Here is a 26,549-nt window from a genome sequence, read left to right on the forward strand (position 1 = left end):
GGAAGCTCCACCATTGACACAGTCTTTTCAAATCTTAATAAATCCAATTTGCAGATATCTTGTTAAGATGGAGATTGGATGTTTGGAAAACATTCTATAAAAATCACACTAATCACCGTAATTATGATCATGTTTCTATCTTGTTCGCAAAACAAATGTGCACACTGTTGTGTAGTTAACTTTCTGTTCATTGTTTCTCAGATAACAACAGTTAACAAAACTTCAAGCTCCACTACACACAGCAGGCGGCTACACAGGTAGCAGGGGTTGTGTGGCATGGACTGGGCGGTTTTTTAGGTTAGATGGCCTCGGGCAAGTACAGAAAGGGCAACAGCCTCAAAGGGTGCGGGGCAAAGTCAGGACATGCGGGGACCAAGCAGCAATCGGTATTGTAATTGTAAACTGTCGAAGCTGCATTGGTAAAGTACCAGAACTTCAAGCACTGATAGAAAGCACCGAAGCTGAAATCATTATAGGTACAGAAAGCTGGCTGAAGCCAGAGATAAATTCTGCCAAAATTTTTGCAAAGGCACAGACGGTGTTTAGAAAGGATAGATTGCATGAAACCGGTGGTGGCGTGTTTGTCGCTGTTAGTAGTAGTTTATCATGTAGTGAAGTAGAAGTGGATAGTTCCTGTGAGTTATTATGGGTGGAGGTTACAATCAACAACCGAGCTAGGTTAATAATTGGCTCCTTTTACCGACCTCCCGACTCAGCAGCATTAGTGGCTGAACAACTGAGAGAAAATCTGGAATACATTTCACATAAATTTTCTCAGCATGCTATAGTCTTAGGTGGAGATTTCAATTTACCAGATACAGACTGGGACACTCAGATGTTTAGGACGGGTGGTAGGGACAGAACATTGAGTGACATTATACTGAGTGCACTATCCGAAAATTACCTCGAGCAATTAAACAGAGAACCAACTCGTGGAGATAACATCTTGGACCTACTGATAACAAACAGACCCGAACTTTTTGACTCTATAAGCACAGAGCAGGGAATCAGTGATCATAAGGCCATTGCAGCATCCCTGAATATGGAATTTAATAGGAATATAAAAAAGGGAGGAAGGTTTATCTGTTTAGCAAGAGTAATAGAAGGAAGATTTCAGACTACCTAACAGATCAAAAAATTTTTGTTCCGACACTGACAATGTTGAGTGTTTATGGAAAAAGTTCAGGGCAATCATAAAATGCTGTTTTAGACAAGTACGTGCCGAGTAAAACTGTTAGGGACGGGAAAAACCCACCGTGGTTCAACAACAAAGTTAGGAAACCACTGCGAAAGCAAAGAGAGCTTCACTCCAAGTTTAAACGCAGCCAAACCTCTCAGACAAACAGAAGCTAAACAATGTCGAAGTTAGCATAAGGAGGGCTATGTGTGAAGTGTTCAGTGAATTCGAAAGTAAAATTCTATGTACTGACTTGACAGAAAATCCTAGGAAGTTCTGGTCTTACGTTAAATCAGTAAGTGGCTTGAAACAGCATATCCAGACACTCCGGGATGATGGTGGCATTGAAACAGAGGATGACACGCATAAAGCTGAAATACTAAACACCTTCTTCCAAAGCTGTTTCACAGAGGAAGACCGCACTGCAGTTCCTTCTCTAAATCCTCGCACAAACGAAAAATGGCTGACATTGAAATAAGTGTCCAAGGAATAGAAAAGCAACTGGAATCACTCAACAGAGGAAAGTCCACTGGACCTGACGGGATACCAATTCGATTCTACACAGAGTACGTGAAAGAACTTGCCCCCATTCTAACAGCCGTGTTACGCACGTCTCTAGAGGAACGGAAGTTTCCAAATGATTGGAAAAGAGCACAGGTAGTCCCAGTATTCAAGAAGGGTCATCGAGTAGATGCGCAAAACTATAGACCTATATCTCTGACGTCGATCTGTTGTAGAATTTTAGAACATGTTTTTTGCTCGCGTACCATATCATTTCTGGAAACCCCAGAATCTACTCTGTAGGAATGAACATGGATTCCGGAAACAGCGATCGTGTGAAACCTAACTCGCTTTATTTGTTCATGAGACCCAGAAAATATTAGATACAGGCTACCAGGTAGACACCATTTTCCTTGACTTCTGGAAGGCGTTCGATACAGCTCCGCACTGTCGCCTGATAAACAAAGTAAGAGCCTACGGAATATCAGACCACTTGTGTGGCTGGATTGAAGAGTTTTTAGCAACCAGAACACAGCATGTTGTTCTCAATGGAGAGATGTCTACAGACGTTAAAGTAACCTCTGGCATGCCACAGGGGAGTGTTATGGGAACATTGCTTTTCACAATATATATAAATGACCTAGTAGATGGTGTCGGAAGTTCCATGCGGCTTTTCGCGGATGATGCTGTAGTATACAGGGAAGTTGCAGCATTAGAAAATTGCAACGAAATGCAGGAAGATCTGCAGCGGATAGGCACTTGGTGCAGGGAGTGGCAACTGGCCCTTAACGTAGACAAATGTAATGTATTGCGAATACGTAGAAAGAAGGATCCTTTATTGTATGATTATATGATAGCAGAACAAACACTGATAGCAGTTACTTCTGTAAAATATCTGGAGTATGCGTGCGGAATGATTTGAAGTGGAATGATCGTATAAAATTAATTGTTGGTAAGGCGGGTACCAGGTTGAGATTCATTGGGAGAGTCCTTAGAAAATGTAGTCCATCAACAAAGGAGGTGGCTTACAAAACACTTGTTCGACCTATACTTGAGTATTGCTCATCAGTGTGGGATCCGTACCAGGTCGGGTTGACAGAGGAGATAGAGAAGATCCAAAGAAGAGCGGTGCGTTTCGTCACAGGGTTATTTGGTAAGCATGATAGCGTTACGGAGATGTTTAGCAAACTCAAGTGGCAGACTCTGCAAGAGAGGCGCTCTGCATCACGGTTTAGCTTGCTGTCCAGGTTTCGAGAGGGTGCATTTCTGGATGAGGTATCGAATATATTGCTTCCCCCCTACTGATACCTCCCGAGGAGATCATGAATATAAAATTAGAGGGATTCGAGCACGCATGGAGGCTTTCCGGTAGTCGTTCTTCCCGTGAACCATACACGACTGGAACAGGAAAGGGAGGTAATGACAGTGGCAATAGACTAGACTCCATAAACAACTGAACAATTTGAAAAATAAAATGAAAATCTAGTCCAAGCTGCACTGCTAACTTTCCTAATTGTTGGGTATGAGTGTACATTGTTTGTGAATCCATTATTTTTCACCAGAGGAGCAGCCCTACAAAAGAATCATAGACTCATTGTGAACCTCCTTAGCCTCAGCACTGCAATTAACATTCTTTGGTTCCCCGTTTGGCAAGATCACCAGACTTAAAAGTTTCAGTATCAGTACAAATAGATTCACACACACTTCCCATATATTCATTACTCATCATAAAAATCAAAGTTATCATCATCATTAACGCTTTCACCCCCTCCTCCCCCCAACATTCTTACTCGTCTCTTCACTGTGTAGATTATGAAAACATTCTACATCTAGTCTACATTCATATCTTCACCCAGTTTCTAAATCTCTCCTATTGCATGTATCAGACTTCATTGCCTTCAAAAAATTTCTATCGAAATGTAATCTAACCATCTGCTGAGGCCCCTTACTATTGAATCCTCCTATGTATATCTTGCAAAGAGACCATGAGGATAAAATCAGAGAGATTAGAGCCCACACAGAAGCATACCGACAATCTTTCTTTCCACGGACAATACAAGACTGGAATAGAAGGGAGAACCGATAGAGGTACTCAAAGTACCCTCCACCACACGCCGTCAGGTGGCTTGCGGAGTATGGATGTAGATGTAGATGTAGATTTCACATTACCGTCTTTGGTCCTTTTGCCTGATTCCCGTGTTTTCTCTCACTCCAAACTGACAGACACCTATTGAGGTAACCTTCAGTCGTCCTGATCAGTGCCTCTGTTGTCTTGTCTCAAGTTATGGTATTCCCTCCTCTCTCTCCCATGGTCTATTCCTGTTATCTATTTCTCTGTTACTCTTCATGTCTCTATCACTCCATTGATTGTCCCTTCTATTTCCTCATTTCTGAAGTCATTCCCATCGCTCATCACATAGTTATCCTGATTATTACTCTGATTCCACCAGTTTGGTTGATATCTCTAATTCATACGAAAGTTACTGTCTTTCGCTTTCCATTTCGTTCTAAGGTGCTGTTGATTTTGTCCATGTATTTTCGGAATTACTCTGCAAATTTGTGTAGTCCATACACAAGTCTCCGCTGTGCTCTATTTGGAAATCTCCTTTTCAATGCATCAATTTGAGTGAGTTCATTACATGGTTTGTTTAAATGAATTAGTCTCCTAAGTTGTTTTTTGCAAAATGAAATTGCTTGCCTGCCCCTTTCTATAAATCGCTCCATTCAAAAATTCACTCTTTATTCTTACTTGCTCTGTTTCAGACCAAAATGTATTAAAAGAATACCTCTTAGATTCATCATAAGACATATCAGTATTAATATTTTGATTTACCCATGATAGTGCCTACTTATCCAAAAACTTACAAATTTGATTTTTAAATTCTCAGTCATACTACTTACAAAGTTTCCCCCACATTGGGTAAAAAATCAGTTGGGTCAATTGTACTGTCACCTGGAAATTGCTTAAGCAAAAGCAAGCACGATTGTTACTAAAGCTTTTAGCTACAAAATTTTCCTGCAACTCAAGAAATTTCTTGTTCGTATCATTTGTTTTGCTACTACATGCAGCTGTATTGGTAGATAGAAGTGTTTTTTACCTTAGTGACTTTGAAGTCTAATCCGATACTATTATTACAATGATTGTCTAATTTTCTGACTTCCTCTTATTTATTACATTTTTTTGTTAAAAAGTAATTTTCTGATCAACTATGAAATTGTGTTCAGTACGAGTAATTTCCATGGTGAGTTGTGTCAGGAGTACCATCTTTAGTTTCCACAAACACAAAACCTTTTTCCAATCTGTTTCTTCTTCATTTTTAAGCTTTGTTAGCTCCTCTTTGTTTTTAGTTATTCTTGTGTTGCTATTTTCCAGTTGTGTTTTAAGGTCCTTCAGTGTATTGTTTCAGCAATTTGACCATCTAAGGTACTAGTTAAACTATTAGCTGTTTCGGTAATTCTGCCACTTAAAGCTACAGCTGTTTTAGTAATTCTACCAGTTATGTTTTTTGTTTCACCTATTAACCTTGACAATAATTCTACAATTCCACCGTTCAAGCCTGCAGCTTCAGTTATGTCAAAACCAAGAAATGATGGACAAGCACTCACATTACCACTTCCTGCTGCTCACTGTAACAAATCTATTTGTGTGCTACCTCATTGTTAACTTTGCTTTCACTTTCATTATCGGTAATGCTGTTGTTCAAACTCGAAACATTGTATACTACATGTTCCTGATTTTCTGCTGGTACAATGCCTTGCTTACTCTTGCTTGCCATATTGATAAACAAACACAGTGCTAAATACTTTGAATGAAAATTTCAGTCCTCACACTAAAATTCTAGTTTTCAAACAAAATTTTTTACCACACATGAAAAAGAATAACAATCAAAGTACTTTTCTCAATTGTCCTTGACGACATAATTCCACTCCTCAAATTTTTTTTTTTTTTTTTTGTCTACTTTTCAGTTCTCGTCTCTCTATTCACTTTTTGGTGACAATATATAATCCATTTCAGATTTCCATGCCAGTGCTTTCTTTTAAATTTTCCATTGTATCATCCATTATTGTATAAATCACCCTGAAAGTCAGAAAGCCAGCCGAAGTGGCCATGCGGTTCTAGGCGCTGCAGTCTGGAACCGCGAGACCGCTGTGGTCGCAGGTTCGAATCCTGCCTTGGGCATGGATGTGTGTGATGTCCTTAGGTTAGTTAGGTTTAACTAATTCTAAGTTCTAGGGGACTAATGACTTCAGAAGTTGAGTCCCATAGTGCTCAGAGCCATTTGAATCATTTTTTGATTTGAAAGTCAGAATTCTGTAGGCAAAACCTCATTAGCAGGACAGCCATAATCCCAGACTCTCCATCAAAATTAAAGTATCACAGGACTGTCTATGTGTCGTGGTTAGCAGAAAATACTTATCTTCATTTTCAGTGAAGTCCAGTGCTGCAGTGTGATTATTATCTGCTCCAACAAATTTGCTGCAACTTCCTAAGCTGACCAGTCAGTCTAACAATTTATTATATCAAGAGAAATTTTAAGTAAACAGCTTGACACGACGTTTCAGTTTCATAGTTACAAGATTATTGTAACTGTAACAAAACTGTTTCTCTCGAAGCCATAACAAAACTGGCACTCAAAAACTTTAATAAAAATGACCCCCTCATGACTGAATCGCCACTGCTTACATATCATTCCAATAATTTCAGGTGAGATCATGCATTATTACAGACAGAAAATTTAAAGTTTATAATCAAAAACCAGTTGGCGGTTTACAGACTGATAGTACTCAGCATTAATTCTCTCGTACCATGCTCCAACATGAAGTTGTACTTGACTCTTAGTTTCTAATACTGAAATTTACAAACAGTGTTCACTAACAATGTGTTTTACAAAGTCGCTTATATCATGAGAGTTATTAGCTTTTGCTAACATGTACATGACCAAGCAAGGTGGCACAATGGTTAGCCCACTGGGCACGCATTCAGGAGGATGATGGTTCAAACCCACGTGTAGCCATCCTGATTTGGGTTTTCTGTGATTTCCTTAAATCACTTCAGTTAAGTGCTGGGTTGATTCTTGTGAAAGGGCACAGCCAACACACTTCCCTAATCCAATTGACATCACTGTTTGTTTGCTCGCCCCCTTCCCCTACGGAATCAACCAACCAACCAGCCAGCCAGCCATGTACACGAGTCCTTTACATAAATACAAACAAAAAGTTAGTTTCACTTCTTGTGAAAAGTATTCTGGATTCTGGAATGACAAAATGAGAATTGTTTATGATTTATGTTCAAGTATCAATTACTAGCAGTCAAACCAAACCAGAGATGTTGTTGTACTCAATAAAATTGAAATTAATTTAATGACAAAATAATGAAGTGACCTTAAAAATGACCTGAATCGGACTGTAACAAAATTTATGTGAGCTAGTAAATGTGGCAGCCCGACACCCGAGGTTAACACTTCGTCGTACTTACATTAACAATCACATATTGGCAAATTTCATTCTTCACTTTTTTTAATTGTTCCTTGACTGTTTCGTTTTCTCTGTGTTGTTGATATTATGTACGTATCAGCAAATATTGGTTGCTCCTTATTTCAAAACATTAATAAATTGTACAATTCTTCTCCATGTTAAAATAATTCTTTTTTGCTGTTATCTTAATTATTGTTAGAAAAGTGGTCATTCTGTCAGAATTCTTGTTTTCCTGTTGGTGGATCCACTGGTGTGAAAACCTATTTGTCATTGCTTGGTCATTAGCCATTTAATTTTCAACTAATTTAAGTAACTCCGCGCTCTCTTTATCTACCAGCTGCCTCATTTTCTCCTCCAGCTACTTTCTAAATCTAACCTTAAAGTCTTGTAATGTTATAACTTCTGCAAGAGGGTCACTCACTGTGTTCTGAAGCTTTTCATAGAACCTTTCTTTATCCACATTCCTCTTATCATAATTAGTACCATACACCATGATGGAAGATGTTAGCTCTAAACTTGGATCCCATGTGCATTGTTGATACTACTCTTGCATTTTTTGTCTGTTTGATACTGACTCCACTATATGTGAATACAGAATTATTATTTAGTGTTCCCATGCCTTGTACCTTCTTTATTCTGTGTCCATTGGCCCTAACACTATCAGCCTCACTCCCTCAAATACTTTTACCTCCATTTTCTCTTGCACATGTATTCCATGTTCCACAAGTCTTTGTTACAGCTCGCACAAAAATAGCATAATGCCTTCACAAAAACACATTTTGATTTTGAGCTGTGACTGAGGCCATCCCTCAGTTAACTGTTGTCTGCTGACCTGCACACTTCGAGGATTGTAGAATTTGCAGTTTCTTAACTACATTGCAGCGCACTGGAGTCCTCATGCTCCGTAGCTGCCGGGAAAGTTCTTCAGAATTTGGCATGTGCGATTATATGCTATCCCATTGGAAAAGGCAAATGAGGACACAAAAATTTCATTAAAAATGTGCTTGAGAGAGTTGCAGTAACCACTAACTTTTATATCACACAATAACAAGAGTGGAGGTGGAGAAGAAAAACATATCTAAAAGTACTTCCCAAGGCTTCTTCACTCCAGGAAAGACGTGGAAAAAGAGAAGGGTTATTTTACATTTAGGTAATATTGATGAACAGATTGTCAAGACAAAATTGTTAAGGCTTTCGTGGCCACTTGTTGACAAACTGCCTATTGGCTTCTGTCTCGGGTTCTTCGGCCGACGTTCATCTAATGATTTTTCTGACGTTTCGCCAGCACGAGTGGCTGGCATTGTCAAAGCTTCACCCTCCATTCACCACCGGCAATGGAGGGTGAAGCTTTGACAATGCCAGCCACTCGTGCTGGCGAAACGTCAGAAAAATCATTAGATGAACGTTGGCCGAAGAACCCGAGACAGAAGCCAATAGGCAGTTTGTCAGATTGTCAAGAGACGGACATCTATCTTCTGTATGACTTGTGTTCTTTTTTTCACATTTTCGATATTGTAGTAAGCATCATATGCAACACTTCATTTTTTACACTTTTTTGTTTTGCCGATCATTTCTTTTTCAGTATTCTAGTGCGAAACTTGACATTCAACATCCATATTTGTGAAATTATTGGTTGTACTGACATAACATGTTAATGTAAGCCTTTGCAGGTATGCTAGCTGTAGCTCACATTTATGTGAGATGCGCATGTGCGTAGGCTTCAACTGCCAAAATGCGTGGTGGTCAATTATATCACAACCCCGCGCCACTATCGATTCCTTTTCCCGACAGTGCCATTTGCGCAGGTTGCCAGGTTACTTTGTGGGTACACTAATAATGCTGACATTTCTGTATAAGTAGATAAGGCAAGTTTCACAGCGAGATTGAACTTTATTCATAAACACCCTAATCGCTTAACATAAAACAAATAGTGAGTATGTACAACAGAGTGTATTTGTGCTGCTGTGTAGCCTTCTCTTTCTGACAGACGAAATAAATTCGTGAATGGAAATTTTCTGCTTATATGGCACTTTGATAAATGTTTTGTTACTATTGTGGCTAAGTTGATCAGCCTGGTGTTGTATCAGCTGTTGAAGTTGCAAGGGTGCATGTTCTGTGACATCGGGTTATTATAGCTGGCGTTATCCTGAAAGACTGATAAGCAGTCAGCTGATTCAGAATGCGCCAATAGGCTTTCCATTTAACTTCACAGGAGATTATGTTGTTTGGTGAGAGTATGTTTTGGGTAGAATGCTACTTTCAGCAGTTGTATCACTGCTGCCTTTTTTTGAGGAAGACAAGATGGGCATCTTTTTGTTTCCTGAGCACTGTGCAAGAAGGAATATAGATATTCTTTTTCTGCACCATATTCTGAATTGTAACTAAACCACTGAATAAGTAGGCCATTTCTTAATATCAGAACCACTTTCTGCAATCTTTATTTTATTATAGTAGAAAAAAAATCTAGGGGTGAATCTATAGCATTTGCTTGATGACATTGCCATTTTCCTGGAGCAAAGCCATCATAATCTGGTACTGCAGTTTAAAGTAAAAAGAAGATAGGTAAGAGACAGATAAACAGTAAAATATAAGGTCATTTGAGACCTTTGGTTTTTATTGAAGTCACTATGAAAACTGTGGACCATATCAGTATTACTGTTAATTCACTTGCGTCCCTTCATTTATGACATTTTCGACAGTGGATATCAGTTGTACTAAATGAGTCTCAAATGTCATTTAGTGACAGTTCAGAACTCACAGGACTTAAAACATTAAGTTGTGTAGGTGCCATGTAATGATGAGTGTTTTGTAATATGTTCTTCTTTCCTTTCGTGCCACCAAAGAAAGGGACCTTCTGCCTCTGCTGGTGGTTCAGTGAACTGGGTTTCTGTGTGCTGGCCAACTGGAGACACACTGTTGACTAATTCACTATGGGGAGAGCTCCTAAGTTGGAATGTACGAAAGATCGCTGCAGCTAACAGGTACGTGATTTAACAATAAAACTTTTGGTCTGGTTTATAAATCTTTTATTCTTAAATACACTCTTATTGATTCCAGTTTGCATTGCTTTTGACAATGGTGGTTACCGTATTTACTCGAATCTAAGCCGCACTCGGATCTAAGCCACACCTGAAAAATGAGACTCGAAATCAAGGAAAAAAAATTTCCCGAATCTAAGCCGCACCTGAAATTTGAGACTCAAAATTCAAGGGGAGAGAAAAGTTTATGACCGCTCCTCCAAATTGAAACAAAGTTGGTCCATTGCAATATGAGACACGATTCAGGTCGAATGAATGACGATACAGCTACAGTAGTTCGATTTGAGTCGTAAGCTTAGCAGTTAAGCTTTACCAGGTAGCCATTGCTATGCGTCAGGCGCTCCATCTGTATTTATATGGGTACCCTTCCTTCCTTCACGTGATTCATTTCGTTTGAATTCATTGCTTGTTTTTGTTTGATCTGATAAATGCCATTCTCTTTGTTATAGGTGTTTACGTCACTGTAAGCTGAAAATGCCTTATTGTACTGTGTCATCCATTGTTTGTCGCATTCTGATGATGAATGTTTACGACCTGTCGCCGATCGCGACATGGCTTGCTTTAGTGCGCACTGCCGCTGCTTACAATTAAAAAAACAGAGAGGAATCGTCTCATTAGCGAAACAATGGGAAGAGACTGCTATTTGTTGTTACTTACACTGCTGCTTTCTTTGATAATGATCAGCAAGAACCAAATAATAGACTGCGTATGATAGAAGATGTTCTGAACAAGAGTTCGAAAATTTTTCTGTTTGAAAATCTTTGCAGGTGCCTCTTTAGTACATTACATTCTGCACAGAAATTAGATTCATCTTAAATTTAAAAATATAGTCAATTGCTGTGCTTCATTTCTGACTGTATCACTATTAGGCATAAGAATAATACGAATATAAATATGACATGATATGTATATTCTTCTGCGTTTGCTGTTGTCTCACACTAGTTTCGTAGTTTATGAGGCAGACAGGATTTAAATGAGATAGCAGCAAACACTAAACAATACATGGCAAAATGTTTATATTCGTATTATTCTTACGGTGAAGAGAATACTGCATGTCATTCACAATTCATAAAAGTTCCTATTAGCAACCAACTCTTCTCACGAGTAGGAAAAAATTCAGAACGTGGAGTTGGCCATATTGACAAACATCCCAAACAGTCTTGCCAGTGGATTTTCATAGTACATTGAAATGCTGCTACATTAGAAGATGAACAATACGGAATTTGTATTTACTTCGTTGGATAATGTATGAAAATGCAGTGGTCGAACCACGGGGCAGAGAAAAAAAGCCCATCTTCCACTTTTTTTTTTTTTTTTTTTTTTTTCTGACGCAGAGGTTTTGCCGCCAGTATTTATCTTTGTGCAGGCCAAGGCATGCCTGTGTAGCGCTACATATATTCGACGGCAGAAGTTAGTTGTGGCGGCACCTACCAACATTTTTCAGAACTTCTGCTTGCTTTGCACTCGATTCTAAGCCGCAGGTGGTTTTTCGGATTACAAAAAATGGAAAAAAGTGCGGCTTAGATTCGAGTAAATACGGTAACCATCCAACACTATATGAAATTATTTAATTGGATAGATAAAAAAAATCTACTCACCAAGTGGTGGCAGAACACACACATAAAAGACTGTTGTGTATTCTGCCACTGCTTTGTGAGTAATTTTTTATCCATCCAATTAAATAATTTTATCAATAATTGATTGTTTTCATTGTTATATTAGCAACACTATAGGAAGATATGTTACTTAGTATTAATGCCTTCTTTTTAATATCTTTACAAGCTGTCACCTTTTTGCAAGTGTTAATCTTCATAATAGGGAAAAAAACTGCCATTTTAAAATTCTAGTAGCTGAGTGTTCCATTTTGCTTTTATTGTACTGTGGAATATTTCTCCAACTTTGGGGATACTTTAATTCAGAGTTTTATTCTTCATTTACAGTATTACATTTAATTAAAAATTATATACCTATTGATAATATGCTGCAGACTTAATAAACTATAAATGTGGCATCTAGCCCTTCCATAATATTTTTACAATAATTTATTTGTCCTTATTACTTTGTTTAGAAAAGGTGAAGGCACTCGAAGGAAACCATGGAAGTTAATTCATTCCTGTCATGCACGAGGTTTATTCAGCATTATGTGCATTCCATGCATGGAATGTGGAGTTCTCAATAACACTTTGGAAGAAGGTGATTAATTTTGAAATTTTTCTTTCTCTGATGGCTGTGTGTGTGTGTGTGTGTGTGTGTGTGTGTGTGTGTGTGTGTGTGTGTGCGCGCGTGTGTGCGTGTGTGTCCGTGTGTGTGTAGATCATGGCTGAAGTCTTGGCTGAGATAGTGGCAGCCTCAGCATAGCACACAGCGAGTGAGAGGCTAGTGTTAGTTATCCAATGAGAAGTGAGAAAAGAGGCAATGTTTTTTAAACACTGAAGGTGAAATCTTTTCATTTCTACAACTTTGACGTATTTTGATAGAATGTGGGTTATGTTGATTGGCTTAAGGCATAGCCTGAAGTCTAGCTTTGGTTGAGGTGTAAGTTGGCAAAGTAAGAAATTTTATGCTAAAATGCAAGGATCTTGATAAATTTGTTGCGCAGTTGAAGTACTTATTCAGATACAGTAAGTTATCACTGGTTACGTATATCTCACATTCCTTTAAATTGTCATTAAGACTGTAAGATGTGCGACAAATTTATTTTAATTTTTATGGCCATTAGTTTGCGATTACAATACCTGTGTTTTGGAATACACTGTGCATTTTGTCCTTATATTGACATTAGGATCTGACACAGTTTGTGCTTTCAGTGTGAACACATTGTCTTTTGCTCTCTCATTGGTTACTTATAACCAATTGCTGAGAACTCGTATGTTCTCAGCGCACTTCAGAACAAGCACAGCCAATGTTGCTCCACTAAACACTGAAGTAATGGCACAGCCCTCAATCAAATAATGTATCCTCGTATGCCAGTTCATTTCAATATGTTGAACTTAGACAGTCAGAAATTTATTTGTATTATGATGTTGTAAGTAATGACTTTACTATGGAGAGTTTTGGTAGCTGCAATAGGTCTTTCTTTCTACCAAATGAATTTTTAAATTACTACGAGTATCATCAGTAATCAGTTTGTTCTCTCCTTAAATTATCCAAGTGTGTTTTGTTTAACATTATCATAAGTTTTTATTACTCATAGTACTACACTATGTAGCATTTATGTAAATATGATATAATCATTTGTAGGGGTATAGAGTCTGTGATACCAAAATTGTGGTTCTGTACAAATATACAGAAGTACATTTCTGTATATAATACAACCAAGTACATAAACGTTACTTATGGCGAAGACTGACACCAGTTTCTGAGAGAACACTTCTTGGCAGTGTCAGGAGATAACAAATTAGCCACTGATGGAGCTTTGAAATAAAATGAAACACAGTTGATTGAAACAGTGAAGTTACAATGAAGGCATAATTTGTAAAACCGTGACTACCTTGGGGACCATAGAAACCAAGATTAAAAGTAGTTGTTTTGAGACGAACTAATTGTAGATCACAATTTCCAACAATTTGCATTACCATAAATTCACAATAAGTCCATAAGTTTGTTACGAAGCAGTTAGATCTTTTTACAGTTGGGAATTTATCAGTCGTAGCTTTCTTGCAAATGTTGTGCAGAGACACAGCAAACTAAAGTCACAAAGGCACTGCAGACTTCCTTTGTCTGAAATTCTCCAAATTCAATTTGAACTGTTAATCTTAATTACATACCACTACTGCTCCATTTAACCCTGACAGCCGTCACATGAAACTTAAAACCATAAGCAAGTTGTATAAATATCTACATCATCCAAAGAAGGTATTTTCATCATCATCATCATCATCTTCTTCTTCTTCTTCTTCTTCTTCTTCTTCTTTCTTGTGTTTTCCTTATTCTCTATTGGTTCAAGCATTGTTTTTCTCGATGGGGTCAGCATTATTATAAGGGTTTTGGCATTGTAAGAGAAAATGTCTGTGCAGATGCCATTCCTGAAGTCACCACTCTCTCCTGGGACAAAATTTGTGTACTCAATCTCTTTAAATTTAGAATAAATCTCACATTTAAGTGTGAAATGTTAACTAAATGTTTGTGCAGCATGTATCTGGGGCAGGACATTTGTACTAGCCCAGTGTTTATCTAGGTGGGTGTGAGAAACCACCTAAAACCACATTCAGGCTAGCTGGGTCACTAGATCTTGTCATTAGTCTGCAATATGTATTCGATCCAGGGCAGGCACGTCTCTCCAAATTCCAGCTCAGCTATCCAAGTGCTTGCTCTTCATTCTAACAGTCATTCATTTATAATGCAGTCACCAATATCTAATCAGTGGCCTATAACACTCTAGCTACCCTTCAAAGTAATAACATTATTTTGTCCACAGTTTGTAAAGAAGTGTAGTCGTAGATATGCATGACACAATTTTAGCCACTTTCTTAGATGTTCACAAACAACCACAGATAATTGACAGGACTCTCGGAAAGTTAACTTTTTTCATTTGCACTTTTCTGAAAGTGCCAGATTAACACTGTGTTAAAAATAAAGTAATACCCACATCAGCTCAGCATAGCGTTTGCAACTAAATTGTTTTTCAGAAACAGTGTGTTTTCTCCATTGAATCTTTTCTTTTTACATGACATTGTTATGAGCCTTCTTACTTGTAAGGGACTGATTATGTATTCTGTACAAAAAAAAGGACCCCTTTTAATTATAACTATAGATAGGTATCCACTGGGAAATTTTAAACTGTCTGTGAGCAATCTGGATTCATTACTATGTTGTCAGACAGCAGCAAGCAATTAAGTCTGTGGTGACTTCAGTGTAGTTTTTCTAAGGAATTCTGATAGGCAGTAGGACCATTGGTGAAGCTCAACATAAGAAAATAACTGTTTACCCACTAACAAAAGCTCTCCCTGATAATGATGCAGAGTTAGTTAGGATAAATAACATAGTGCCTTACAGTATGGATACTTCTCAGTGGAAATCAGTTGGAGTAATTAATGACTCCATGACAAGTGTTTTTAAGAATAATTTAAAAGAGATAACCTGGGATGAAATTTATAATGAACCAAATGGTAACATAAAATGTAGTCCATTCCATGATAAGTTCATATCATAATTTGAAAATAGCTTTCTCCGTAAGCTAATCGAAAGGACATTAAATAGCCATGTAAAAACTGTGGCTCACTAGAGTGATTAAAGTATCTTGTGACAGAAAAAGGAAATTCTCTCGTTTGGCAAGAACAATTAGAGATCCTACAGTAGTCAAATACTACTCAAAACTACTAAGAAAGATTATTAAAAGAATCAATGAATATGCACATGATGTCAGAAATCAGTAATTCGAACAGGCTTAAGGCTTTATGGAATGCAGTGAAACAAGCGATAAAACAACCAGCCACAGAACAGGTTAACATCACTATTGAACTGGATGAGTCACAGATCGTGGATGTATTTTATAATCATTTTGTAAATATAGGAGAAATAAAGTATAGGGAGAAACAATTTAAGAGAAAAATCACAGTGGTGTGTTGGAAAAGTAACTCTCAGAAAATTATATCACTTCTCATTCTGAAATTAAGAAAATTATACATTCTTTCAGAAGTAAAAGCTCCTCTGGTTTTGGTGGATAGAGTACTAAAGATTTGTTTCCCTACCCCCTCCCGCCCAATGAACCATGGACCTTGGCGTTGGTGGGGAGGCTTGCGTGCCTCATGATACAGATAGGTGCAACCACAATGGAGGGTTATATGTTGAGAGGACAGACAAATGTATGGTTCCTGAAGAGGGGCTGCAGCCTTTTCAGTAGTTTCAGGGGCAACATTCTAGATGATGACTTATCTGGCCTTGTAACATCAACCAAAATGGCCTTGCTGCGCTGGTATTGCGAATGGCAGAAAGCAAGGTAAAACTACAGCTGTAATTTTTCCTGAGGACATGCAGCTTTACTGTATGCTTAAATGATGATGGTGTCCTCTTGGGTAAAATATTCTGGAGGTAAAATACTCCCCCATTTGGATCTACGGGCAGAACCTACTCAGGAAGACATCGTTATTGGCAGAATCAAAACTGGTCTCCTATGGATCAGAGCATTGAATTTCAGAACCCTTAATTGGGTACGTAGGTAAGAAAATTTAAAAAGGGTAAATGGATATGTTGATGTTAGATGTAGTGGGAATTAGTGAAGTTCAGTGGCAGGAGGAAGAAGACTTCTGGTCAGATGAATACAGGATTGCAAATAAAATATCAAATAATGGTAATTCCAGGAGTAGTTTTAATAATGAATAAAAAAGTAGGAATGCAGATAAGCTAGTACGAACAGCATAGTAAATGCATTATTGTAACCAAGAAAGATACAAAGCCCGCACCTACCACAGTAGTACAAGTTTATATGCCAACTAGCTCCGCAGATGACAAAGAGACTGAAGAAATGTATGCTGTGATAAAAGAAATTATTCAGATAGTTAAGGGAGATGAAAATTTAATAGTCATGGGAGACGAATTCTATTGTAGGAAAAGGAAGAAAAGGAAAAGTAGTAGCTGAATAAGGCCTGGGGGTAAGGAATGAAAGAGGAAGCCGCCTGGTAGAATTAACTTAATCATAGCTAACACTTGGTTTAAGAATCATGAAAGAAGGTTGTATTTGTAGAAGATGCCTGGAGATGCTGGAAGGTTTCAGAGAGACAATGGAAGGTTTCAGATAGATTATGTAATGGTAAGACCGAGATTTAGGAACTAGGTTTTGAATAGTAAGACATTTACAGGGGCTGATGTAGACTTTGTAATATCTCTTTATATTCGATGAATTATTCCGATACAATTCTACCCTTGAATGACGTTTACTAATTTTCTATCTTCATACTCGCAGAATCCATGCGAAAAGTAGTTCATACAATAGCTATGCCATGAGCGCATAAGTATTCTTTGTAGTACTCTTCTTGGTGGTTGTTAGAAAAAAAAAGAAAGGGAGCTTCCGAGATTGTCTTCGTGCCGATTAGCATGAGCTTGGTTTGGAAGAAATGTAATTTGATTATTGAGATTTATCACAGAAGATAACTGATACGAACTGTACGATTAAAAAGGAAATATATATATATTGCTCCTTCAAAAAAAGGTGTGTATGTGACATTTGGGAATTAATGATATTTATCGATATATTGCGTAGTTGTTAATCAGAAGGGACTTCCGAAAGACTGGATACGAACCTGCATTTAATAATCCAAGAGCTCCATTACTTATTCGGAAGGTTAAACTTCATCAAAGCCAAATATTCGCTTGATCTGAGGTTTCCCGACTGATTATACAACGCTCTCAAAATTACGAGGCATTTTATTTGTACAGATTAGCAGACTGCCGCAAAGCACGAGCCTGCAGAGAAGAAGAATCATCACCTGATTTCATTCTAACAAGTAAAATTTCAGAATCATTTTTGAGTGACTTATGACTGTGTTTCCTATCATGAATGATTGATTGCTCAAATGAATTGAGAGCTACATAATTACGTAGATAGGAGAGGAAAAATTACAACTTTTACCACAATTTATTGGTTATGAACTGTAGACTATAACTGAAAAACACTGCAAAAAGGTAGGAATTTAAGGAGATTGGACCTAGATAAACTAAAAGAACCAGAGGTTGTAGAGAGTTTCAGAGACAGCATTAGGGAATGATTGACAAGAACAGTGGAATTTTCTGTGTGTTTTTGCTTTTAGGAAGCTTTAATTTTCGAGTACTAGCAATAGTGTTCCATAGATTTACTATAACATATTTCACTAATTCCCACACTATTCCATAGATTTAGTTTTGAATAAAGTCCAGAGACAGTTAGTGCTTATTTTCATTGTTTCCAACCAGAAGTGTCTAGTAACCACAGTTTAGTCAGCTATCAGCCACCTTTAGTGAATTAGCAGTTTAGTTAAAAGTTGATTACTTAACTCTCTACAGTAAATTGTTGATTTTTTAGGATGGATAGGATGTGTGACTGCTGTGTACGGATGCAGGAGGAGCTGGCCACTGTTCATGAACAGCTGAACATGCTGATGGCCGCTGTCAGCCGTCTTCAGGCTGCTGCCTCGGAGTGTAGCGGCAGTGGGGAGTCTGGTGCGTCACATGGTACACCTCAGGTGTTACATGCTTCACCCACGGTCCCTGCTGTCGAGACACCTTCGCAGGTACTGGACGTGGTTGGGTCACCATCTCCCCAAGGGGAGTGGCCGATTCAACAGCGTTCACGTCGCACAAGGTGGAGGGTCAATGTGGAGGCTGACCATGTGGCATCACCCACTCTGCCTGTGAGTGGACATGCGGCTGCTCCTTCAGCAAGGTCCGAGCAGGCACACGGGGGGAGGAGTTTATTAGTGATTGGGAGTTCCAATGTTAGGTGGGTGATGGAGCCCCTTAGGGAAATAGCGGAAAGGTCGGGAAAGAAGGCCAGTGTTCACTCTGTCTGCTTGCCGGGGGGTCTCATCCGAGATGTGGAGGAGGCCCTGCTGGCGGCGATAGAGAGCACTGGGTGCACCTGACTGCAAATTGTTGCTCATGTTGGTACCAATGACTCCTGCCGCCTGGGTTCAGAGGTCATCCTCAGCTCATACAGGTGGTTGGCAGATTTGGTGAAGGTGGAAAGCCTCGCTTGCAGGGTGGAATCTGAGCTAACTATTTGTAGTGTTGTTCCCAGAACCGATCATGGTCCTCTGGTTTGGAGGCGAGTGGAAGGCTTAAACCAGAGGCTCAGATGATTCTGCGGAGATCTGGGGTGCAAATTTCTCGATCTCCGCTATCGGGTGGAGAAATTTAGGGTCCGCCTGAATAGGTCAGGCGTGCACTACACACAGGAAGTGGGTACAAGGGTAGCAGAGTGTGTGTGGAGTGCACATGTGGGTTTTTTAGGTTAGAGAATTCCCTCCTCAGGCCTGACAAGAGCCTCCTGAGACACAAAAAGGGTAGCAGTAGGCAAAATGCAACAGGGAATGACAATATTAATGAGGTAACAGTAAACTGCAGGAGCGTCTATAGAAAGGTCCCAGAACTGCTCTTATTAATAAATGGTCACAATGCCCACATAGTACTAGGGATGGAAAGTTGGCTGAAACCAGATGTAAACAGTAATGAAATTCTAAACTCAGATTGGAATGTATACCACAGAGACAGGCTGTACAGTGAAGGGGAAGGCGTGTTATAGTGATAAAAAGTGCAATAGTATTGAAGGAAATTGATGGAGATCCGAAATGTGAAATAATTTGGGGTGAAGATCATGGTTAAAGCAGGCTCAAACATGGCAACTGGATGTGTCTCTAGGCCCCCTGGCTTAGCAGTTGTTGTGGCTGAGCACCTGAAGCATAATTTGGAAAATATTTCGAGTAGATTTCCCCATCATGTTATAGTTCTGGGTGGAGATTTTAATTTGCCGGATATAGACTGGGAGAGTCAAACGTTCATAATGGGTGGCAGGGACAAAGAATCCAGTGAATTTTAAACAGTTAACGGAGAACAGGGAATCAGCGATCATAAAGCGGTTACTGCATCGATGATTTGAGCCATAAATAGAAATATTAAAAAAGGTAGGAAGATTTTTCTGTTTAGCAAAAGTGACAAAAAGCAGATTTCAGAGTATTTGACAGCTCAACACAAAAGTTTCATCTCAAGTACAGATAGTGTTGAGGATCAGTGGACAAAGTTCAAAACCATTGTACAATATACATTAGATGAGTATGTGCCAAGCGAGATCGTAAGAGATGCAAAAGAGCCACTGTGGTACAGCAACCAAGTTAGAAAACTGCTACAGAAGCAAAGGGAACTTCACAGCAAACATAAACATAGCCAAACCCTTGCAGACAAACAAAAATTACATGCAGCGAAATGTTGTGTGAGGAGTGCTATGCGAAAGACGTTCAACGAATTCGAAAGTAAAGTTCTGTGTACTGACTTGGCAGAAAATCCTAAGAAATTTTGGTCCTATGTCAAAGCGGTAGGTGGATCAAAACAAAATGTCCAGACACTCTGTGACCAAAACGGTACTGAAACAGAGGATGACAGACTAAAGGCCTAAATACTGAATGTCTTTTTCTAAAGCTGTTTCACAGAGGAAGACTGCACTGTAGTTCCGTCTCTAGATTGTCGCACAGATAACAAAATGGCAGATATCGAAATAGATGACAGAGGGATAGAAAAACATTTAAAATTGCTCAAAAGAGGAAAGGCCGCTGGACCTGATGGGGTACCAGTTCGATTTTACACAGAGTACGGAACTTGCCCCTTCTTGCAGCGGTGTACTGTAGGTCTCTAGAAGAGCATAGTGTTCCAAAATATTGGAAAAGGGCACAGGTCACCCCGTTTTCGAGTAGGACATCGAACAGATGTGCAGAACTATAGATCTATATCTCTAACATCGATCAGTTGTAGAATTTTGGAATACGTATTATGTTAAAGTATAATGACTTCCCTGGAGACTAGAAATCTACTCTGTAGGAATCAGAATGGGTTTCGAAAAAGACAATCATGTGAAACCCAACTTGCGCTATTCGTCCACAAGACTCAGAGGGTCGTAGACAATGGTTCCCAGGTAGATGCCGTGTTTCTTGACTTCCGCAAGACATTTGATACAGTTCCCCACAGTCGTTTAATGAACAAAGTGAAAGCATATGAACTATCAGACCAATTGTGTGATTGGATTGAAGAGTTCCTAGATAACAGAATGCAGCATGTCACTCTCCATAGAGAGAAGTCTTCCGAAGTAAGAGTGATTTCAGATGTGCCGCAGGGGAGTGTTGCTATTCACAATATTTATAAATGCTTTGTGAATAACATCAGAAGTTCACTGCGGGTTTTTGCGGATGATGCTGTAGTATATCGAGAGGTTGTAGCAATGGAACATTGTACTGAAATGCAGGAGGATCTGCAACGAATTGACGCATGGTGCAGGGAATGGCAATTGAATCTCTATGTAGACAAGTGTAATGTGCTGTGAATACATAGAAAGAAACATCCTTTATCATTTAGCTACACTGTAGCAGGTCAGCAACTGGAAGCAGTTAATTCCATAAATTATCTGGGAGTAGGCATTAGAAGTGATTTAAAATGGAATGACCATATAAAATTAATCGTCGGTAAAGCAGATGTCAGATGAGATTCATTGGAAGAATCCTAAGTAAATGCAGTCTGAAAACAAAGAAGTAGGTTACAGTACACTTGTTAGCCCACTGCTTGAATACTGCTCACTGGTGTGTTATCTGTACCAGATAGGGTTGATAAAAGAGAGAGAGAAGATCCAATGGAGAGCAGCGCGCTTCGTTACAGGATCATTTAGTAATTGCGAAAGCATTATGGAGATGATAGATAAACTCCAGTGGAAGACTCTGCAAGAGAGATGCTCAGTAGCTCGGTACGGGCTTTTGTTGAAGTTTCGAGAACATACCTTCACCGAGGAGTCAAGCAGTATATTGCTCCCTCCTACGTATATCTCGCGAAGAAAGCATGAGGATAAAATCAGAGAGATTAGAGCCTACACAGAGGCATACCGACAATCTTTCTTTCCACGAACAATACGAGACTGGAAAAGAAGGGAGAACCAATAGAGGTACTCAAGGTACCCTCCGCCACACACCGTCAGGTGGCTTGTGGAGTATGGATGTAGATGTAGGTGTAGATGTAGAAAGAGATACAGTGGAAGAAGAATGGATAGCTTTGAGAGATGAAATAGTGAAGGCAGCAGAGGGTCAAGTAGGTAAAACTATGAGGGCTAGTAGAAAGCCGTGGGTAACAGAAGAGATACTGAATTTAATTGATGAAAGGAGAAAATATAAAAATACAGTAAATGAAGCAGGCGAAAAGGAATACAAATGTCTCAAAAATAAGATCGACAGGAAGTGCAAAATATCTAAGCAGGGATGGCTAGAGGACAAATGTAAGGATGCAGAAGCATTTATCACTAGGGGTAAGATAGATACTGCCTAGAGGAAAATTAAAGAGACCTTTAGAGAAAAGATAACCAACTGTATGAATATCAATAACTTAGATGGAAAACTAGTCCTAAGCATAAAAGGGAAAGTAGGAAAGTGGAAAGAGTATATAGTAAGTCTAGACAAGGGTGATGTACTTGATGGCAATGTTATGGAAACGGAAGAGGATGTAGATGACGATGAATGGGAGATATGATACTGCTTGAAGAATTTGACAGAATACTGGAAGACCTAAGTCAAAAAAAGTCCCCGGGTGTAGACAACATTCCATTGGAACTACTGATAGCCTTGGGAGAGCCAGCCATGACAAAACTTTACCATCTGGTGAGCAAGATGTATGAGACAGGCACAATACCCTCAGACTTCAGGAAGGATATAATAATTCCAATCCCAAAGAAAGCAGGTATCGACAGATGTGAAAATTACCGAACTATCAGTTTAATAAGTCACGGTTGCAAAATACTAACACAGATTCTTTACAAATGGATGGAAAGACTGGTAGAAGCTGACCTTGGGGAAGATCAGTTTAGATTCCGTAGAAATGTTGGAACACGCGAGGCAACTTTGCTTAAGGAAAGATAAATTAAGGGAAGGCAAACCTATGTTTCTAGTATTTTTAGACTTAGAGAAAGCTTTTGACAATGTTGACTGGAATACTGTCTTTCAAATTCTGAAGGTGGTAGGGGTCAAATATGGGGATCGAAAGGCTATTTACAATTTGTACAGAAACCAGAAGGCAGTTATAAGAGTCGAGGGGCATGAAAGGGAAGCAGTGGTTGAGAAAGGAGTGAGACAGGGTTGTAGCCTATCACCGATGTTATTTAATCTGTATATTGAGCAAGCAGTAAAGGAAACAAAAGGAAAATTTGGAGTAGGAATTAAAATCCATGGATAAGAAATAAAAACTTTGAGGTTTGCTGACGACATTGTAATTCTGTCAGAGACAGCAAAGGACCTGGAATAGCAGCTGAACCGAGTGGACAGTGTCTTGAAAGGAGGGTATAAGATATCAACATCAACAAAAGCAAAATGAGGATAACTGAATGTGGTCAAATTAAATCAGGTGATGCTGAGGGACTCAGATTAGGAAATGAGACACTTAAAGTAGTAGGGAAGGTATAAAATGTAGACTCACTGTGGTAAGTAAAGCATTTTTTAAGAAGAGAAATTTGTTAACACCAAGTATAGATGTGCCAGGAAGTCTTTTCTGAAAGTATTTGTATGGAGTGTAGACATGTATGGAAGTGAAACATGAACAATAAATAGTTTAGGCAAGGAGGTAATAGAAGCTTTCAAAATGTGATGCTACAGTAGAATGCTGAAGATTAGAGGGGTAGATCATGTAACTAATGAGGAGGTACTGAATAGAATTTGGGAGAAGTGGAATTTGTGGCACAACCTGACTAAAATAAGGGATCAATTGGTAGGACATATTCTGAGGCACTAAGGGATCACCAATTTAGTAGTGGAGGGAAGTGTGGAGGGTAAAAATCATAGAGGGAGACCAAGAGATGATTACATTAAGCAGATTCAGAAGAATGTAGGTTGCAGTAGTTATTCAGATATGAAGCAGCTTGCACAGGATAGAGTAGCATGGAGAGCTGCATCAAACCAGTGCATGGACTGGTGACATGTTTTTTGGACTGGATGGTTCTGAGTGTTATTTTGTTATCTGAATCCCTGAAAGGCTTTGTGTGTGTGTGTGTGTGTGTGTGTGTGTGTGTGTGTGTGTGTGTGTTTGTTTGTTTGTGTGTGAGTGGTTATATCGTGTGTCTTAATCATCATACTTGTAGTATTTTGATCCAGTCTTTTGTTTTTCATTATGATGAAAAACTACAACTCTTTTTCTTGAAGCAATATTCAGAACAATTTCCATAGATTATCAAGTCAGTGAAAGGTTCATTGTTTGGATTTAGTACCCTTTGCTGATGTGGCATCTGTATATCATATGGTGGAAAAATCAATGTTTCAAAAAACACAGAAACAAAATGTTAAGTGTGTGAATAACAATAACGAAAGTGAAAGTGATGGAGTGATAAATGCTGAATGCTTATTTACCTAGTTTATTTTATAACACAATTTGCCAATGTATTGTGCTGACCATGCAGGCCACCTGTTCAGGAAAATGTTCCCAGACAGCACTATAGTGAAAAAATACGTCTGGACAAGAACAGAAACATAGTTTAGATCAGGGGTCTTCAAAAAATTTAGCCTGAGGGACACTGGCTCTTCCACTAATTCCCAAGGGCCAAGACCTATACACTCTTAAGTTTTCTTAAGGCCTGATAATCTAGTGTTGCTTGGAACTTCTCAGTACAATTCAGAAGTTTTTGTGATGCTTACCACTGCTACCAGTCTTTAGGAGCTGACACTGAGTGTCTTCACAGCAGTTATTATGCAGTCATATGCTCATTGTTTGATTTTGAGCTGTGGCCTTAATTTCATTTCATATACATTGCTGAAAATACCCACTATTCATGTAGGCCATTATAATGAGCTTTCATGAAACATTGTTACTTCTGTATGTCATTAAAATTGTAACAAGTGGTCAGAATGTAGTGCAAGCTGCATATGGCTTTAGCACTGTGCGTTATTTTCCCACCGCAACTTCATCCACATCTGCGAACAATTGTTAAGTGGAAAATTACAGTTACATAAATCTCATTAGTAGCACTTACAATGCTTGGTTTCATTATGTGAACTGCCTATGTATGCCACTTCAGCGCAGTAAATTTTCAGGATATTAATGATGATTACAGTTAAAATGTTAAATTACATTAAATATGTCACGTAATGTGTATCTTAGTTGGTCATAAAATAAAAACAACCGATTATTGTACAAATTTTGATTTACTTGCATTGTAAATTTTACACTGTACAGTGTTACACCACTTAGTGAGCAAGATTCAGTCCTGAATTATGTTCGTAATCAATAGTCATTAAGTGAAATACTTTTTCCATATGGATTAGGTTAATGCATTTCATTCCAATAATATAGGTACTCGAACACATTTGTAATACATTATAAAAATCTTGTAGTTACAATGCATACATCCTATTTTAGAAGAAATTTGTCTTAAGATATTTGTTTATGCCTGTGCTTCAAAATTTGTCAAAAAAGTGACATAGCATTATCATTAATAAATTCGTAGTGGCCATAGCTATTGCCTTATGGGAATCTTTAATGAATTTGTATTAGTTAGCGATGACAAATAGGAATTGGAGTTCATAAACAGATACTGCAAGGGAAAAGTTCGCCATGTGCTAGTGAAGGTGAAAGGGGGGGGGGGGGGGGGGAATATTGCTACATTCTTCCGGAGAATTTGCAGCATTACCAGGGAAGTCCGAGAAGTTGTATGTGTGGGTGATAAAAGCTGCAGAATGAGAGCAGTAGTTTACAGTAGAATACATGAAAGATTTTTCATACCTAGAAGTCATAGATAACGATCCAGGTCAGAAAGTGGTTTTTGAAATCGTTATTAAAGACTGAAAACATAATGCTAATAGACTCTTTATCTAAAATATTGTTCATTACGCAAATCAGTTTCCTATGTTTTCTTCTACTCATGTGTGGTCACTCACTCAGCAAGGTTTGACAGCAATAAAAAAGATTAAGATGGGCCAGATACCTTGCATTTCTGACCCGTTACCACGGGCTGGATTGATGGTGTCCATGGCATGCTGTTGGCCTGTGGGTTGAAGTGTGGAGACCCCTGGTTTAGATAATCAACTGGTGATGAACATGTGGAGATGTTGTTGATAGTAAAATTAAGAATAGAAGGTGACTGCTTCCAGTAAATCTTTGACAAAGAATTTCTCAGAAAGACAAAATCTTCAACAGTTTCTTCCTTGAATCAATACAAATATGTTGTAAAGTGTTTGTGTAAAGATAATTACATATCTGTGCTGCCATCCTTTCTCCATCCTCACCATGTATTGGATGTTTAATTAAGGAGAAACATGATAGGTCCTGAACAGGTTGAAGAAACGCTTTCTTCTTCAGTAAGTGGGGACACAAATTAATTAGTGTATTTCAGAACATTTAAAGAGTGAACTTCTATTTTATTTGATAATTGTTTCAGTTCATTAGTACACACACACATCATCATCATCATTCTGATTCTGTACTGTGGAAGCAATTTCTAATTCAGCCATGAGAAGAAAAGTACAGTGCTTGTTTTTATGATTGCTTAGTATTACTCAATATTCAAGCATAACTGAATATCAATGGACTACATAGCTAGAGTTATAAATATCATGAGAATTTTACAGATTTATTTAATGACGTATTTTCCATGAAGATATGTAATACCAACTAACTTCAAAAGTGCCAAGCCTATGTTTACAATTTTCATATGTATGTCATAA

General features: G+C 38.5%; 1 protein-coding gene across 1 annotated transcript in view; it reads left to right on the forward strand.

Moving 5' to 3' along the window:
* Positions 1-26,549, forward strand: part of LOC126174816 (gem-associated protein 5) — a 313,470-nt gene that overhangs the window by 32,106 nt on the left and 254,815 nt on the right. The window contains exons 4-5 of the mRNA XM_049921193.1: positions 9,997-10,134; positions 12,260-12,384. Of these exons, the coding sequence (XP_049777150.1) occupies positions 9,997-10,134; positions 12,260-12,384 (263 nt within the window). The remainder of the gene's footprint in view (positions 1-9,996; positions 10,135-12,259; positions 12,385-26,549) is intronic.

This window comes from Schistocerca cancellata, chromosome 3, assembly GCF_023864275.1.
Source record: "Schistocerca cancellata isolate TAMUIC-IGC-003103 chromosome 3, iqSchCanc2.1, whole genome shotgun sequence".
NCBI lineage: Eukaryota > Metazoa > Arthropoda > Insecta > Orthoptera > Acrididae > Schistocerca > Schistocerca cancellata.